The sequence below is a fragment of the Homarus americanus genome, unplaced genomic scaffold, assembly GCF_018991925.1.
Source record: "Homarus americanus isolate GMGI-L3 unplaced genomic scaffold, GMGI_Hamer_2.0 scaffold23578, whole genome shotgun sequence".
Taxonomy (NCBI): Eukaryota; Metazoa; Arthropoda; class Malacostraca; order Decapoda; family Nephropidae; genus Homarus; species Homarus americanus.
In genome coordinates, this window is record NW_024733231.1 from 7,019,868 (window position 1) to 7,035,966 (window position 16,099).

Sequence of the window (16,099 nt, forward strand, 5' to 3'; positions counted from 1 at the left end):
AGCTATTTAAAATACATTGAAAGTATTGTAGTGGATACCTTCCCTACAAACGCTGTTTGTCGCTGAGTAGCCGACCCCGCGAATTCCCCAGTGTATGCCTCGTGGTCTAGGTCAACCGGCGCCGCCTTACATGACGGAGGTCAACTATTAAGCCACGCCTACCCCCGCTATATAAGACCTGACCTCGTGGTGACCTCTCTTTCGACCTACACCAACCAGCCAGCAACACCTCCTCCGCCTGCCTGGCGGCCCTCGCTCCCGCCGGCGAGCATGGCGACCCACAAGCTGTCCTCCTCTGAGCATCCTCACCAACCAGCTCTCTCTACATCACGCTTGTAAACACGCTGCCTTCCCAGCACCAAGCTGCATTGTACATCCAATACAACATGTATACAGAGAGCACATTGTGAGTTTCCTTTCTCCATCCCATCCTGAGTGTGGACCAAACAACCCGCACCCCACAGTATAAACTGAAATATAGACAGTTGCAAAAGAAAGTACTGGTATATCGAAGCAAGAGCCTAATACAACCCAAGAATAAGGTGAAAAAGTGCCCAAATAACCACAAATCGCTGTATCCATAGACGAAAAATATAAATTTCCGACGGAAATGCCGTAGAAGAGAACTGCGAAAACGTGTTTTGAGTTAAGAAATTGAGTTGGGCCCACTTGTGCAAATTTACCTACAAATGTCCAACTCATATTTAAATTATCCATCTCCCATAAGGCAAGGATATCATTAAAATATTTTTAGATGTGGTACAGCGGTAAAACGCGTATCTCTTAAGTTTTATCAAGGGTTCGAGCCTTGTGTGGTCAGTACACACGTGAGAAGGGTCGTCCAGTGTGACTTACACTGGATAGACCAATTGACCGAACGGCAGATAAGTTGTGGTAATTATTTTTTTAAAGTGTCCAAAGGAGTTCAACCAAGAGGATAAAAGTAAAAGTAAATAGTTAATCCCAAATTCGGTCAAAAATATTACTAATGAGACTATGCCTAACTTAAATCAACATATAAAATTATTATGTTCTAGATATTTAAAGTAAAAATATATTCAATAAAATTCTCATGCAATTGTTTCATTAATAAAATTATATCGAAAAGTTTTTATATTCTAGATAATTAAGGAGCTAACCTTGTGCAATAAAGCCTAGAATAAATATGTTATGATACACAGTGAGGAGCACCGGAGGCTGGCAGTACTGTGGCTGTTACTTTGTTGTATAACCTGAAATAACGTGTTAGTTTGTGTAGTTATTTGTAAAGTAATCGCCATGTATATGAAGACATAAACAGATATATGTCTAATTTGGTATATAGTTGCGGTGTAGACTAGTGGTTGATGTGTTGGCCCAATGTATGTCTACTTTAAGTACCTTAGATATGTGTTTAAACTGGAGCTTGTCATTACCTGCCCAATACTGGTGGTTAATACCGTAGTGACCGTTCACGAAACTATATTAATTCTTATATAGGGAGATAGAGCAAAAAAACAAATTGATCTAGAGCATATTCCATTCAAAATTTATACCGTAGTTTTCACTCTTTTTATTTCAATTATGAGAGTACATTAGTTTGTGTGTATATTTATTTGTTTACTCTCTCAGCCAGTCAGCAAAAGTGTAGGTCTTGTGATACTCATGCACTCGCACTTAGGGTCGATCAGCGGAAGTGTTGATGTCACACTCGTGCCCTTACACTTACTGGTGTTTTGCTTACTATTTTTGTATCCCAATAGTTACAGTATTTAGGATTTTTTTGCCATTATCACTTGGATATTTTTTTAGTTTGGAGTTGATTTTCTTCAGTGGCAATAATAGGTTAGGTTAGGTTAGGTTAGATCGACCGGTTAGTATTGTTTTAATTCCAATGGGGATAAAAAAAATTGTATCGGTGTTTTTGTAGGAAATTTTTATTTCATATTTTTTTACTTTGATTTCAAGTTAGGTTTCTTTAGGTTCCTTTGTATTTTATTTTGCCTTGCTGAGTTAGAAGTATCAAGTAGATTTTTTTTGCTTAGATTATTATAATTTCTCAATTTTGTTCATAATACACTAATAAGTATCAGGGATATGCAATTTTCATATTATTAGTTTTGTCAGTTTTGATCTGAACAGTATTTCATACTCACGAGTACAGTACATCTCAGTGTCCAATGATTTTTCATAAACATAGTGGATATTTTGCTGTGACTGGCTAAGTTCCTACTAACACTATTTTACCGTGAGTGCGCTCTGATTGACTAATTACTCTGTGTTTAAAATGATGGGGTCCTTCCCCCGTCTAGGAAGTTAGGTAAGGTCAGGCAGGTTTTTTGATTGGTTAGATGAGGCTCTAGTAAATTATGCCTCTTTTATAATGACAAGAACGTCTGTGCAAAAAATGACCAAAATTGAACAACAACTTCTGGTTAGGGATGTTTATAGCTACACAACGATTAACTCACGGCCAAATGAATGCCAAATGCCACCAGAGTTACTGTCACAAATCGTTCTCACGCTGTTCTCCGGTAATGGACTATTAGCCAATCAGAGCGCACTCACGATAAAATAGCATTAGTAGGAACTTGGCCGGTCGTGGTAAAATATCCACTGCCTACCATAAATAAGAAATCAACCAATCTTAACCTAACCTAATCTAAATTACCAATCCTAGTTTAGAAGTGTGTTATTTTAGGTTAGGTTAGTTAGGGTACAGACTTATTTTGTTATTTTAGCTTAATGACAACAGAAGAATTGTAAACATGGTGTCCTTACATGCATGAACCATATTTACTCTTGACAAAAACAAGGGAAAACAAAAATAAGCAAGTTGCAATTCCTTCATTTTTTGTGTGTATTCTAAAGGTACGAAAGACGTTTTGTCAATAGAAATTTTCCCTAAACTTGTTCCTTCTCACGAGTTGGTGTTCCTGACTATTGCCAAAATAACGTACAGTATCATTAAGTATGGTACAGTACATTTAATTGAACACTGTTATCAATGATGGTTATTATGCTATTATAAGACTTATACATCTTGTAGCTCAGAGTATGATACAATAATTGACATTTCTCATTTTGTAATTATGTAAATTTTTCCCCTTACAGAAATGAAGAAGTAGTCAACGATGTTCCACTTACGGGGGTTGAGAGTCCCAGGAGGACCTCAAAGTGGCGTTTTATGTACACAGTTTCTTTTATTGTGGTCACCAAGAACTCCAAATCAGAGTGTCTTAAAAACTAAAGAAATATCTAGGACTTACAGCTATATATATAAACACAATGACTCAAGTTCTTATAAAAGAAAATGTCGATTCATTAACAATACTCTAGTATCTGTATCTTCGAATCTAAGTGATGTTAATACGTACCTAAAAGACTGTGGACTTCTCACACATAGACCTAAGTGTGATAGAGTATTTGTATCAAGAAACATTTCCACAACAGCAGTTCATCGTCTCTTCTGGGAAAAAGATCCTAAGGGAGGATATGGTAGTAAGGTATATAACTCAACTTTATAAGGAAATGGGGATCACATGAAGAAGATTAGGCATTCCAGTTTATTTCATCTGGTGATTAAACAACCTATTGCTAACCTTACCTATCTTAATTAAACATTGGAGTATAACCTAACAACCTATTGCAAACCTTACCTATCTTAATTAAACATTGGAGTATAACCTAACACCCCAGGTAAGAGCTAGTGTTTTTAATCATCAGGTAAAATAAGTTTGGGTGATTAATATTTACCTGATCCCCTTAATGTAATAATGAATGCCATCTACAATATTTGGTCTTGAATTCATTTAATATTTTCCTTCAACTTACAGAAAAAACTCAGCCATAAGGAGTTGATTCGGGATGGCCTGAAGCAGCTGAGAAGTGAATTGTCATTATGGAAGGAAGAAGTGCGGGAAAAATTTGAAGATGATCCAATTTTAGTTAGAGGAGGTTAGTTAGAATTATTTAACGTCTTGTATTTATTCTCTTGAAAATAGATCACTACGACCTGTTTGAGGGATAAATTGGTAACTGTGGCCTTTTGGGGGGGGGGGTGGGAGAGGGAGCAATTTAGGAGTATAATGTTTTAACCCTGGAGTATAATGTTTTAACCCTTGAGTATAATGTTTTAACCCTTGAGTATAATGTTTTAACCCTGGAGTATAATGTCTTAACCCTGGAGTATAATGTCTTAACCCTGGAGTATAATGTCTTAACCCTGGAGTATAATGTTTTAACCCTTGAATAAGATGACCATGACACTATACTCTGGGTTTAAGTCATTGTTCTAAATTAGAGTCCAATAAAGGTGCCATATTGTTATTGTCTTGTTGGTCAGTGAATCAGTGAGTCTACATGAGTGTGATAAGCCTGTGGTTGGCATTGTATCAGTGGTCATACCAGCCTTGTTTTATGGTCCATCTACTGTTTAGTCTTTACCAGCTTGACTCATCATTGACTCAGCTTAAATTACACTTGTATTAACTTTTGCTTACCTGTGTGGATTGTGTCAGGGTCGATATTTTCTTCTCGTCTTTACAAGTTTGTAGACATATGTATAATGTTATTATTTTCTTTTTTTGTGTGTGTTAGTAAGACTTTTTAAGATCTGGCATTTGGCTGTATAGTAATTAACAAAGTAGATAGAAAAAAAAGAAGTTAGCTTTGGTTATCTCATCTGCAATTGTGAGGAGAGTGAGACCAATGCATGATAGAATGATCAGCACTATACTGTACACTATACATAATACTGCCCACCAATGATGTTGTTCTACCATCTTTAATATGATGCTCTTTAAATACAAATAATTTTAACATTATGACATCCACCATCATGTGTTTTGAGACTATACATCATGTAACGTAACATTTGATTTTTCCAGTGATGTTTTTCTTCATGTAAACTGGACTGGATCTTGATTGCATCTGTTTGGGTTAATGTCTCCCTTGCAGATTCAGAAAGTTCAACTCCACCAGCCCAGGACCTTTCCCCAAAACCCAACCCTGTACTGACTGGCTGGAGTGATGGCAAATCATCCGTTTACTCACAAACAAATACGAAAACGTCATTCATGCAATTGGAACTGGACGACAGTTTGCTAGAGTACAACAGGGTGCTTATGGGTAGGATTTCTGGCATTTTCAGAATTATCGCCTTGATGATAGATGATTTAGAGATGGAACCTTAAGAAATTATTACATTGTTGCAAATTCCCTGTCATCTTATCTGTATATGGATAGATGCTGATATAGTGTAAAGTACTATATATGGATAGATGCTGATATAGTGTAAAGTACTGTATATGGAAACTTTGAGGCCATGTTCTGGAAAGGAAACACCATAGCAGACAATATCTCTTACTGCAGTTGGAAGAGATTGAATGACAGCAAGTAAAAGAAAAATCTGTTGGTCTTGATTTGGATAACTCTGTCATATTGCTTGAAGACTTAGTGTGAGCAAAAGACAGTACTAAACCTACATCTTAACTGGGAAGAAGTGATTTTACTTTTTATTACACATGATTAGGAGAAATATTTGTACAGGTATAGAGGTTTCTCTTTAGCTTTTTACTTGATTTGTAATTTATTATAAGACACTGATTACAGTTCATTAATTTCATAGTAAAATCCAGACTATGTGGTACTGTACTCTTCTTCATCTTGATTCTCGTCACACCGGTCATGAGATAAGTGGCAGATTTCTCATCATAGTGTCTCTTCTCTGTTGTTTGGTATTGTTAAAGATATGAGTATTTCTCAGCCAACATTTTAGTGGTTTGAACGTTGAATTTGATTACCGTACTTGTGTTGATATACTGTGACATGAAGTATTTTTGCTGTTTCAACTGTGTTCTGTCTCTTTCCAGTTGCTACACTTGTCTTCCACAATTTCCTATATTTTTTTTACAATAGACATAGAAAGAACTGTACTATTCCACATACAGTAGTTTTAATAGTTCCATAACTCACAAGTATAATATTCATCTCAATGGACACAGGTTTGATTCCTGACCAGTGTGGAGGATTATTTTCCTTCCTTGCACAGTACACTACCCTTTGTGCTCTTGGGTCTTGATTGAAAACTTGAATCTACTTATTCTTTACCACTGTTGTACCTGTATTGTCTTTGTACATTGTTTATCTGCACTGTATACACATGCTGATTCAATGTGAACTTGGATCACAATTAGACTGAATAAATGTCTATCTACTAATTGCTGATGGTGGAACAACATTAAGGTGGACAAGCTTCGTTTTAGAGGGTGAGGTTACACAATAACTACTTAATGTTAAGGATTGGGGGATCACCACCTGTTGGGGCACTGCAACACTACAGGAGAGTGCTTGTATGAAGGATCCACATAGCTATACCTGTACATGGTCCAGTACTCTGTGGATGGAACTGAATAGAATTACCAGTTACATAGACAAGGCTGTGTGTGAATTCGACCTGTGTACTTTTGTATTGTGGATGTACCAAAGTGGATTTTACTGTATCTGGATGTACTGTACTGTAATATGAAGTGATGGGTAACCCAGATGAAAGTCTTGGGCATTGTGGTAGAAGGGGAACACCATGACATGATGTACAGTATCTCGTTACAGCAGCTAAAGTGAATGGGTAACAGATCATGAGAGTCATTGTTGTGTTGAATTTTAGCCACCCAATGCTGAGGTCAGAACCACCTTGTAAAAATGAAAAAAATATATATCTTGTATTAGGTTCTTTATCTATATAGAAATTTGTTACATAAAATACACTTCTTAAGAGTAAAATAATCATCCTTGTTTATCATATTCAGCACCACATATTGTTACCTCTAAACAAGATTGGTCCTGCTCTACAAGGAATTGGGTTATGGGAATCAAGTATATCAAAGAGAATCTGTCAAGATGCCTCTAGTGAGATTTGTGTGGTATCTTGTTGTGTTTAAAAGTTCCTATAAGGTTGAATTTCATCTAAATGTGTCATCATCACTGCTTTAAGGACATTTTCCAGGCTGATGTATTTAAAGATAGGAAGTTAAAAAAATATGATAGTTTTCTTTAACCAATAGTGTACTGTAGGTCTCTGGCTGGTGTCTCACTGCCTGTACTAAATTAAGAGATTCTTCTCTCCCTCCGACCCAAACTTTAAGGAGGAAGTAGCACTGATTCTGTCTGTCCATCCCAGTTAAATTTGACTTTTCAGTATCTTTAATATGTAGACTAAATGGATTGATGATTATTTTTTAGCCCCTTGAGTATGAGGGGTCTCTGAGCTGAATTAAACTGTCTGTTGTTAGCTCAAATATATATTACATGTTGTTCCAAGGATAATAAACCATTCTGGGGGTTCTCAATTATTTAGCTGGGTTGTGTTAACACTAAGGTACAGGGGGAGTACTTTTTATTTCTGACGTGTTGTGTCGGGTTTATTTCCATTCTCCGACATAGTTGGTTCTACAGTCAGTATTAACAGCAGCATACATTAACTATGCTGTTCTCTCTTCCTTAAAGGTGACATGGATAAGATGTGGATTTTGAATACTGAGGAGTCACTAAAACAATGGGTAGTAACCAGTGATCAAGACCATGGGGAGGGGTTCAGTTCAGCCTCCCTCACCCTCTCTCCCACTGGCCATGGCTTATTCTCAGGACAGATCAGCACTCAGGTTAGTCATGTGGTGTGCAGGTGAAGCTCTAATGGTTATACGTTAGTGCCCCATCAACCATGGTTTTCGGGTAGCCACGGATTTTACTCTATATCATTTCACCAGCCGTGGCATTAAATTTCGAGTAACCACGTTCTAGCGCAGTGTCATTTTCCCTCCATATTCCAATGTATTCGTCCATGCAGTGTCCAGCCTCTACCACGCTCTCTCAGTTTTGTGATCTCGTACCATGCAGACATATTTTACTGTTCCGTACACTAGATATTTATTACTTATTTTCTACTATAATAGCATTGATTTTAACTTTAACTATGACCCTTAAGCTTGCAGTGAGTGTTAGTGATAAAGATGAGTAAGAAATGAAGAGGACAAGGAAGGTAATGACTCTTAGAGAAGAAAGTTGAATTGCTCGACAGACTACAGTAGTGTGTGACGAGAATGTGATGTGAGTGAGACCTGCCAATGGGGGTGAAAGAATTCTCAATTTGTATGATTAAGAAAAGTGTGGCTATGGTAAGGTGCTAGTGTCCCTGTGGCATGTGGGAATGTGCAAAAATAACTTGTGTGCCATGTGACAATATTCTTGAAAACATGAGAAAGGCCAGGCCCAGAAAAATGTGCCTTTAAGTTTTGAGGCAATTCGTGTAAAGGTCAAGCGGATTTATGGTCAACTTGTTGAAAGTGCGGGTGAGGGAAGTGTTGCAGGTATTGTTTTGTGAAGGAACGGGCAACTTAGTTCGGCTTTGACGAGTGTTATCGGCAGCCATGTAACCTAACCTAACCCCCTATTTGCCATAAGCCTTTAATCTTACCAACTGCGGATTTACCAACCACAGGATTTTCCAGGTACCAAACCCCTCTGCAGGGTTTTTGCCTGAATTTTGTGGCAATGAGCAATTTTTATGAAATATTTTATTTTTCCTTTGAATTTACCCATATGGAATTTCTTAAACCTATATGGTACTTGTAAATTTAAAAGTGTAGGCATGTCTTACCTTTCAGCCATACTGTACTCCATTCTCAGCAGTACACACAAGTCTCACATTACTGAGTCATTCAGTACATTATGCCACCAGTAACCAGTTATAATACAGTTTTAAAATGGGAAGCTTGAGAGGAAGACTATACAGCAGGAGTGTGAGGTCCTCTAAAGGTGTGGGTGTACCAGATACTGTACTAACATAATGACTCAAGTTGTCTGAGACCAGAAAACTGGCATTCTTTAACTACACTGAAATTAAGTTTGTCTGCTTTTCATTGATAGACGACAATACAGTACAAGTATCTTAATGCTTCTTAATGTTATTACAAAAGTAACTGACAATTCATCTTCTACCTGCCTGTCACACCTCTATAGTTGTCTCTTAAAACATGCCCTATACATTGTGTGGAGGATAAGTTCTTAATGTCTCTCCTCACTTTTATAATAAGTAAAATAACATGGTAATTATTTCTACATTCCTTTGACAGGTGCCTAAAGATGGAACAGTAAAGAGAGCAGGATACTGCAATCTGAAGACAATAAGACCAAGGGTAAGTGTTTTAAAAAATACCACGATTTTTACATGTGTTCTGTTAAAAACAAGGAAGTGATTTCCAATAATATCCAATAGATGGTCTTCTCTCCATGTACAGCTGTGGATGCTCCTTATGTAACCCTTCTCACCTATGCTCTCTCCCTTCATTTCACTTGACACACATTTACATTGTGTATGGAGATGTGGCAGACAAGTGGAGACAGTCCTCCCCAGTCCCAAAGATCACTGGTTCAGTTCCAGTCTGCCTGCCTGTGATTGGCTATCTAACCTTACAGTGAGGGTGGTTGAGTACAGTACTGGCTACACTGCCTCCTTCAGTGGTGAAGGCTCAGTGGACAATGTACTTACCCATACTACCCTATGGGACCCACTTTCACATTTTTTACACTAATAATAATAACAATGGTTGCCCCTCGTGTAACGAGGATGGCCGGCCCAAGGGCCACCTAGGCGTGAATTTGTTAAGGTGTAGAAGCTATCACTAACATAACCACACCTTGAGTTAACGAGCTGCATGACCCAGTGTCAAGGAATAGTCCAAGAACACCGGACAACTCGCCAACTGCACTGGCTAACCATCACCCCAGAACATGATCTACAAACTGATCAACATCCAGGTTCCCAATTACTGCTGGGTAGACAGAGGCAAATGGCTTAAAGAAACTTGCCCATAGTTTCACCCTGCCCGGGGATCAAACCCGGGTCCACTCGCTTTGTGAGGTGAGCTTGGTGACCATTACACCACAGGTCACACACACACACACACACACACACACACACACGCACACACACACACACACACACACACACACACACACACACACACACACACACACACACACACACACACACACACACACACACACACACTTGCTTGCATGCACACTCTCTATCAGGTGAGTTTTGTTGATGGTGGAACAACCTTTAGGTGGACTAACATGGATGTGTAGTAGAGTAACTCACACCAGGTGCTGAATTCTAAGAATCACAATTAGTGCTTGTTTGGGCGTTGTGTATCATTGGAGGAAAAGGCTGGTTTATATGATAAAAAATTCAAAACTTGTATGTACAGTTGTAATTGACAATTATTTTAATATACTATATTATTGTTTTTGCAGAAATCCTTTCAAAGGGAAATATATTTGGATTGGTCTCTTTACAACCATCTGGAGCTGCGAGTGCGTGGTGATGGCAGGTCTTACCTCATCAACATCTCCACTGCTGGCTATTTTGACATAACCTGGAATGACATATATTCTTATGTGCTGTACACTGAGAGGACCTCACTGGCAGGTCACCAGGGTAAGTATTAAAACACATGTATATTTTATACATTCATGGAAGAATTTAAACCATTGAGGCTTCTTACAAATTGTGGACACTGTTTTCTTTTGTGTATGAAGTATTGTTAATGTTGGCATCATTGAATCTCTACCAAGGAGTAAATATTTCAAGTTGATTTCTATGTGGGAAGGTGACACACATTCTGAGAAACAACATCTTTGACATCACATGGTAGAGGGAGGCGGCTTATACTGTAGACAAGAAAAGACAAAAGATATATTAAATGTTAGGACCAATTGGAGGCCCCATGATCATGGTCACCACCTCTCACAGAAGCCCCCCAGATAAGTAATAATAAATAGATGCATTTCTATTTTGAGACTAAGACAGATAGGTAGAGATAAATAGATAGAAGCGACATCATATTAAAGTAATTTTCGTTTCTTTTTCAGATTCCTTTCTCCAAGTTTTTCCTCAACAGTAAAGGCCGCGTGCAGGACAGACAAGCACCGATCCCCCTCAAACGTGTGGTTTCTGTTGGAATATCCGGAGATCGATAATGCCCCGTTTAGACTAGAAATAGACTACCTAGGTGTTTACAGCGATCCGGATCACGCAGAAACATTTGCTTACGAGTTGTACAAAGTTCCCAGATATACAACGGGCCACTAGTTAGGTACCACAGCCTCTTATGTAACTGTAAATAAAACAAATACAGTGAGACCTCCATGTAACGGACTTTTGTCTATATAATCCGTTAAATGGGAGGCATCTTATCTAACAGACCCTTGATATAACAGACTCATCTCTCCTTATCGTCCGCTAGATAGAGGTTTCACTGTACAGTAATATATAGAATGAATTATACAGGTGACCATTTGTATAGTTCGTTATAGTAGTTATTTATATAGTGAACCTGTATAATATAACTTGACTTCAGGGGATTGTTTATTAATTCACCAGAGAATTGTCTAAATAACCATTATAATTCATCACAATGTCATTTAGGTAATTTATCCATGAACTCATCAGATCATCCACAAAACTCATTATGGACGTGAATTTAATTTAAGAAACCAATATGTTGTATAAAAATAAAGAAACATTTGGGAAAGATTCTTACTCAAATGAATGTCAACTCTGGAAATATAACCCACATCAATATATAAAGTTTTATTAGCACAAGAGAGTGATATTACTTCAGTTGTGAGTAAAGATGAGGTACAGGAAACACCAGGAGGGAGGTCAAATGTACTTAGGTCATGGTGAAGAAACAGGTCAGTTGTGGGGGGTCAGTCTGATGATCCTCTCAGTAGTAAAGTTCACATTAATGGGTTTAGTTTGTATATACTGTACAGTTGCCTATACTGCCTGGTATAGTGGTAACTCATCAGTGGTGAGAGCTGCTGGCCATAAGACCCCAACAACTCACATCATCAACATCCATCTCCAAGTTAAGAAGTTTCCCCACGTCTACAACCTCCTCTGTGATGTCTTCTGGTCTTTATTTGAAGCTCACAAAGTTATGGACTAACTGAGGGTAGAGCTTCCTCCAAAAAGTATTCATGGTACATTGCTTGACTTCGCTCTCCCATGCATCAATGGTCCTCACAGCAATGAAGGATGTTATGACACTATCAAAATTCCATGAGAGTTGGTGCATCCTTTCCTACAGTTGTTGGAATAGCCTTGAAGGTGTCAATTACAATCTGGTCTAATGGTTGGAGTTAGGAAATGGTGTTTGAGGGGAGAAACATCACTTTAACATTAGGATGTACAGTAGTGAAAAACCCTCTGCAGAATTACCTGGTGCATTGTCCAGGATTAGCAATGCCTTAAATGCCACTTTCTCCTTCAGTAAATAGTTTTCAATTGCTGGCAGAAAATGGTGCATAAACCAACCCTCTAAAGGGCATGCATTAACACAGCCTTTATTGATTGAATTCCAGATGACAGACAGTGCACTTATGACAGCATTCTGAAGAGCTCTTGAAATTTTCACTGGTAAAGTAAGAGTGGCTTCAGCTTCAAATCCTCTGTTGCATTACCACCTAGCAGTATGGTTAGGCAGTCTTTAGCAGTCATAAAACCAGGCATTTTCTTCTCCTTGGCAAAGTATGTATGTGAAGGCATCTTTTTCCCAGGTAAACCTGTTTTGTCAATATTGAATACTTGAGGACTAGTGTGCCCTAATCTTTAATAATTTTGACATACACAGTAATTCAGTAACATTGGTATTTCATTGGTTGCCTCATCAGCACAAGTCGGTATAGGTCTTCCAGCAGTGAACCACCTCAAACTTGAATTCATAGAGTCAAAATCAATAGCACTGCCTTCATACCCCAGAGTAGTTTTAAGATCTTCATAGTATGCCTTTGGTTTTTCTTTAATTATTAAAAGGCTAAGGGGATTATGATGCTGAAATTTGTCATCCATTCACAGTTTCAATAGCCTTTCCGTCTCCTCCATTATATCACTACAGCACAAGTTGTAGAAAATTGCTGAGTAACTACACCAGTCCTCATGTGGTTCATACTTGTAGTTTGTTCTTTATCTTTCAAATGGGAGTGTTGAATGGGCCAAACAGGCTTTCACCCCTCTCAGCTCTCTCTTATTATTCTAATTTTCTCAACCAAAATAATAGCTTGCCCTTTTTTCTTAATACTAGGCCACCAAATGTAGCAGCTTTTGTTTCCTTTCTCTTCTACTGTATACGGCACAATACGGTACAAAAAAAATTTCAGCCGCAGTACAAACTACTGTATAGTGTAAACACAGTCAGTTATGACCACATCCCATGTACTGCCTCCCAATAAAAGCAAACAGAGGAAATGCAGAAAGTATATAATGTCTGTGAGTTTGTGGCACATGACGGGTGCAATGTGCTATTCTGTACATATCTGTGGATGTACAAACGTAAGATTGGTCATGTGTTACCATTATAGACTATACATATTGGCAGATGTTGGCTATACAATTGTTATACATGTACAATTGTTATTCTACAATCTTATTTTTCTTCAAATTATCACATTACAATACTGTATACCGGTAACATTTTAATTTTCTTTCAAGCCACATACAATATTGCATTACTGTTGAGTACAACCCAATTGTAAACAGCATTATTACAGTACAGTACTGTACAGTATATGATTGAATTGCATATTTGTGTTTTTCAATGTTAAGTCTTAATGTCTCTACCAGTTTCTCCTACACAAATTAAAATTATAATAATATTTAACAAGAATGGATGATATTGCTGATAAATATTTATAAGCAATCTGCATATTCCTCTCATGGCCTACTACTGTAGGTAATGCAAATCTTCATCTGAAATAAGCTGGGGGCAAATCTTCAAGTGACCTCAAGCAAAGTCAAGATTGTAGACGCACTGAAAAACAGTTTCAGATGTGGATTGCATGTGAGGCCAAGTCAAACCCAAAGACTTTCTGCCATTACGCAAAGTCGAAATTAAAGAAATGGGTGTATCAGATCTGAGACTTGAAGGTGGTAGTTACGCAGACTCAGATCAGGACAAGGCGGAGGCATTAAATAATTTCATTTCCTCAGTATTCACAAGGCGGATGCAAACAATCTTCCTGCATTTGGGGAAAGACAGTTTGATGCAGCGCTGACACACATTATGTTCTCAGAGGAGTGTATTAGGAACAAACTGTCAAAGCTAAAGGTTCATAAGAGCCTGGGCCCTGACAGCATGAATCCCAGAGTGCTAATAGAGTTGCAACAAGCTTCCTGAGCCCCTTAAAATCTTATTCTGCAGATGCATGGATAAACAAAAGATCCCCAGTGACTGGAAAAGGACTTATGTGAGTCCTATATTCGAGCAGGGTTATTGTCACTCCACAAGTAATTACTGTATAGGCCGGTGAGCTTGACCAACATAGTGTGTAAAGTACTAGAGAGCATTACTGTATATGAGGCACCATGATGGAATATCTGCTATGTAATAACCAAGAGTTCTCAGCAAATAATGAATTAGCTGAAATGTTGACAACCCCCTTGGGTGGGTCACCAGCCCAGACTGAAACACCAGCAGCATCATCAATTCAGTCTAGGTCACCAGGAAATGCAGCAACCCAACTGGAGATGGTTGCAGTAGAAGTTGCAAGTGGCAGGTGTAGGAAGTCTACCTTTTATAGAAAGAGAGTGAGTGTTTAATAACTTTTGTCAAAAAAATTAATTTTGTGCTCATGCTTATGATGTGTCCATATTCTGGGTTGCCGCTAATAATGTTAAATTCTTTTCTAGGCCCCCAAAAGTCCACTACTCGTTAAAAGGAATGTGAGATTCCGGCCCAGAACTGTTGCCCTTCGGGAAATCCATCACTACCGGAAGTCAACAAAGCTGCTCATACCCCAGCAGCCATTTATTCATCTTGTTAATGGGAGGTGCTCATAGGCTTCAGGTTTGTACCTATTATCTGTTAATGTCAGATTTTTGTTGTAGATGTAGTGGAGGAGGTGCAACAATCTATTACCCTAATTACTAAGTACTCTACTGTAGTATATTAGCTTATTTCACAAACTAAATCCTTTAGTTTTTATGTCATACAACTTTAATTTAAATTATGTTTGTTAAGAGGTTTTACTTAAATAATGTCATCTCACTTGTGAAGTGATTCTTCCCCAAAGTAAAGATAAAGATTACAGAATTTGTCATTATCACCCCGGCCACCCACATCAAGCACTGAGGCCTGTGGGGACATTGTGGTAATGCAGACAGTTCTTATATTTAAAAGGTTCTAGATGTTAAGTCATAACATACTGTATACGGTAAAATTATGTTACTTCTAAGAGTATTTTTTGCTATACAGTAATGTCAGTGGTAACAGAGACATGACCAAGCGGCTAACGAGCCAATCAGTGGCGAAGAGGATAAAAGTAAAAGAAAGCTAATTTTTTACTTGGGCACAACACAGAAGTCACTGTGGATTTGAAATACTTGTAGCTGACAAAAACATTCCCAACATTTCCAAAAAGAAATGTTGATCCCTGTAACATTTTCATTTGACTTTAAACAAAAACATAGGGATATATTACAAGAAAACACTTGAAAACATTTGTATTATTATTTAATATTTTGTCACTTTCCCCTCTTACTGTAACACCAGTTAAGTCTAGTCAGTGTGGATTCAGCAAGTGTTTGAATGTATAGTAATAATGACCCTCTCCATTGTCCAGATCTGCTTTATCTCCTCCTGCAGGTGAGGTTCTTGTGTTGACAGCTTGTGTATCATTTGATTCTGTATTTTTCTATAGGGTTGAGATCTGGTGAGTTCCCAGGTCACTCCAGCACTTAAATATTCTTGCTTACACTTGGTGAGGAGTGTTTTAAGGCAGAATGACAAGATAACTTTTGCATTTGGTGATGAATTGTTTGCTGTGACACATCTTGAAGGCTGTTGTGGTGGGCTTTCTTCATTCTGCTGGAGACTCAGTCAGGTTCTTTATTATTTCTCATCTCATTAGCATATCAGTGGCCTCGGAGGTCTTTCTGGGTTCCTAGGAGACGATTTTTGAAGTGGAACAGGATTGGCTGGAAAATTGCATCCTGGGTTTCATTCAGAGGAACTTTTTCACCTAACAGGGCAAGGATATGAGCCTTTTTCTCACC

At 38.1% G+C, this 16,099-nt stretch overlaps 1 protein-coding gene across 1 annotated transcript; it reads left to right on the plus strand.

Annotated features, from left to right (window-relative positions):
• Nucleotides 1–2,258: 2,258 nt before the first annotated feature.
• Nucleotides 2,259–11,626, plus strand: LOC121869658 (complex I intermediate-associated protein 30, mitochondrial-like). The gene is given in 10 exon segments (XM_042371190.1): nucleotides 2,259–2,850; nucleotides 3,094–3,485; nucleotides 3,816–3,936; nucleotides 4,939–5,109; nucleotides 7,486–7,640; nucleotides 9,111–9,173; nucleotides 10,297–10,454; nucleotides 10,456–10,480; nucleotides 10,915–11,018; nucleotides 11,020–11,626. Coding segments are annotated over 9 exon segments (1,284 nt in total). The 5' UTR covers nucleotides 2,259–2,850; nucleotides 3,094–3,113; the 3' UTR covers nucleotides 11,135–11,626.
• Nucleotides 11,627–16,099: the final 4,473 nt, after the last annotated feature.